General features: G+C 40.1%; 1 protein-coding gene across 3 annotated transcripts in view; it reads right to left on the bottom strand.

The window, feature by feature from the left end:
* The window catches only part of LOC119589235 (sodium- and chloride-dependent glycine transporter 1-like), a 63,016-nt gene that overhangs the window by 12,618 nt on the left and 49,063 nt on the right, over positions 1–1,335 (bottom strand). The window contains exon 1 of one of the 3 annotated variants that reach the window (XM_037937838.1): positions 704–1,135. The exons of the other annotated variants lie outside the window; for them this stretch is intronic. Within the exon in view, the coding sequence (XP_037793766.1) occupies positions 704–832 (129 nt within the window). The 5' untranslated portion in view covers positions 833–1,135. Of the gene's footprint in view, positions 1–703; positions 1,136–1,335 lie in introns of those variants that run through there. 3 annotated transcript variants of the gene reach the window in all.

Below are 1,335 nucleotides of genomic sequence, written 5' to 3'. Positions count from 1 at the left end.
TTGGGCAAAAGATTGATTGCAAAATTTGGAACAAAAAATATACTAAAGAACTTAATTGAAAAGAAAATAGATCAACAAAAAATCTAAATGTATATATAAAATCCATCGCACAATCTTTCTGATAGTTTTTATCTTTAACCTACTAATCTCTAAAAATAAAGCGACAATAGGTATAGGTTTACACGAGAAGAGTAAGGATGTATTAACTTTCCTTTTTGGAAAATTTTATAGGCCTAATTTATGGGAAATAATAGCAAAGTAAACTCTAGTTGCTAGAAGGGATACGAGCATACGGCAAACTCTCTTTTCTCTTCCTCATGTTTAACACATTTTACACATCAAATCACATTAAACCCTCTTTCTAGATCTACACAGTAAATATATGAAAACAAATTCAAGTCTACTTCAGCATTCACTTATCTAAGAACTTTTCCACGCACGATATAATAGAGACAGCCCAAGCGAGGCCATTTTGAAGCATTACAAGCGTTCCCCCCAAATCACATCGAATACAGTACGCTTCGCTGAATTCTATAGGCCTATCCCCAAATTTCCTTACATTCGAGAGTCTAATATTTACAACAAGAAGCTAAGAGAGAAGAGAAGAGAGGAGAAATTTCGCGCAATCTAATCATGACACCAAGAAATTTAACGAGCGAGAGGAGGAAGAGGAGGAAATGTTCCTTCCTTTTTAACACCCTACCGAAGCCTTGGTATGGTGATCGGGGACATTAAGATCACAGGTGTCGAAGTCGAGGTTTTCGTAAGCGTGGAGGATCCCCCGTCGAATGGGCGTTGCTGGCTCGGAGTCAGAGGCCACGTAAGGGAACATCCCCGCGTTGGGTGCTTATATACGTTATATTTACCTCTCTTGTGGTGCCAAAAATAACCATTAAATATATAATATATGGACGGGAGTTTTTTTTTTTGGGGGGGGGATATGTTTCATCATGGGTGAAAATTAGAAAAGGATCCTATTTTTTATCGCGGAATAGAGAAATTAATAACAACGAGATGTTCAAATTCAGTCCGATGAGGTTTGGAAAGGAGTGACCAGGGACGATGTGTGAGACCGGCGTGTGAGAGACGGGCAAAAAACAGTCACGGCAGCAGACGGAGACGAGGATAGCGCAGCAGTCAGGAGTCAAGGTCGAGGAGAAAGAAAGCAAGAAGTTCTCCCAGATGCCGTGGTGGTTACAAAAGAAAGAGGAGTGTTTTATCTCACATTTTCATTACCAGTCGCCTCGTCGATTGGTGGTTTCCTTGAATATCAATTTTGGCTCATCGTTTGGTGCATCTTTGGAGGGAATGTGCATGGTATGCGATCGTGAACAC

Source organism: Penaeus monodon, chromosome 25, assembly GCF_015228065.2.
Source record: "Penaeus monodon isolate SGIC_2016 chromosome 25, NSTDA_Pmon_1, whole genome shotgun sequence".
Taxonomy (NCBI): domain Eukaryota; kingdom Metazoa; phylum Arthropoda; class Malacostraca; order Decapoda; family Penaeidae; genus Penaeus; species Penaeus monodon.
Note: the sequence above shows the minus strand (reverse complement) of the source record. Positions and strands in the feature narration are given on the sequence as shown.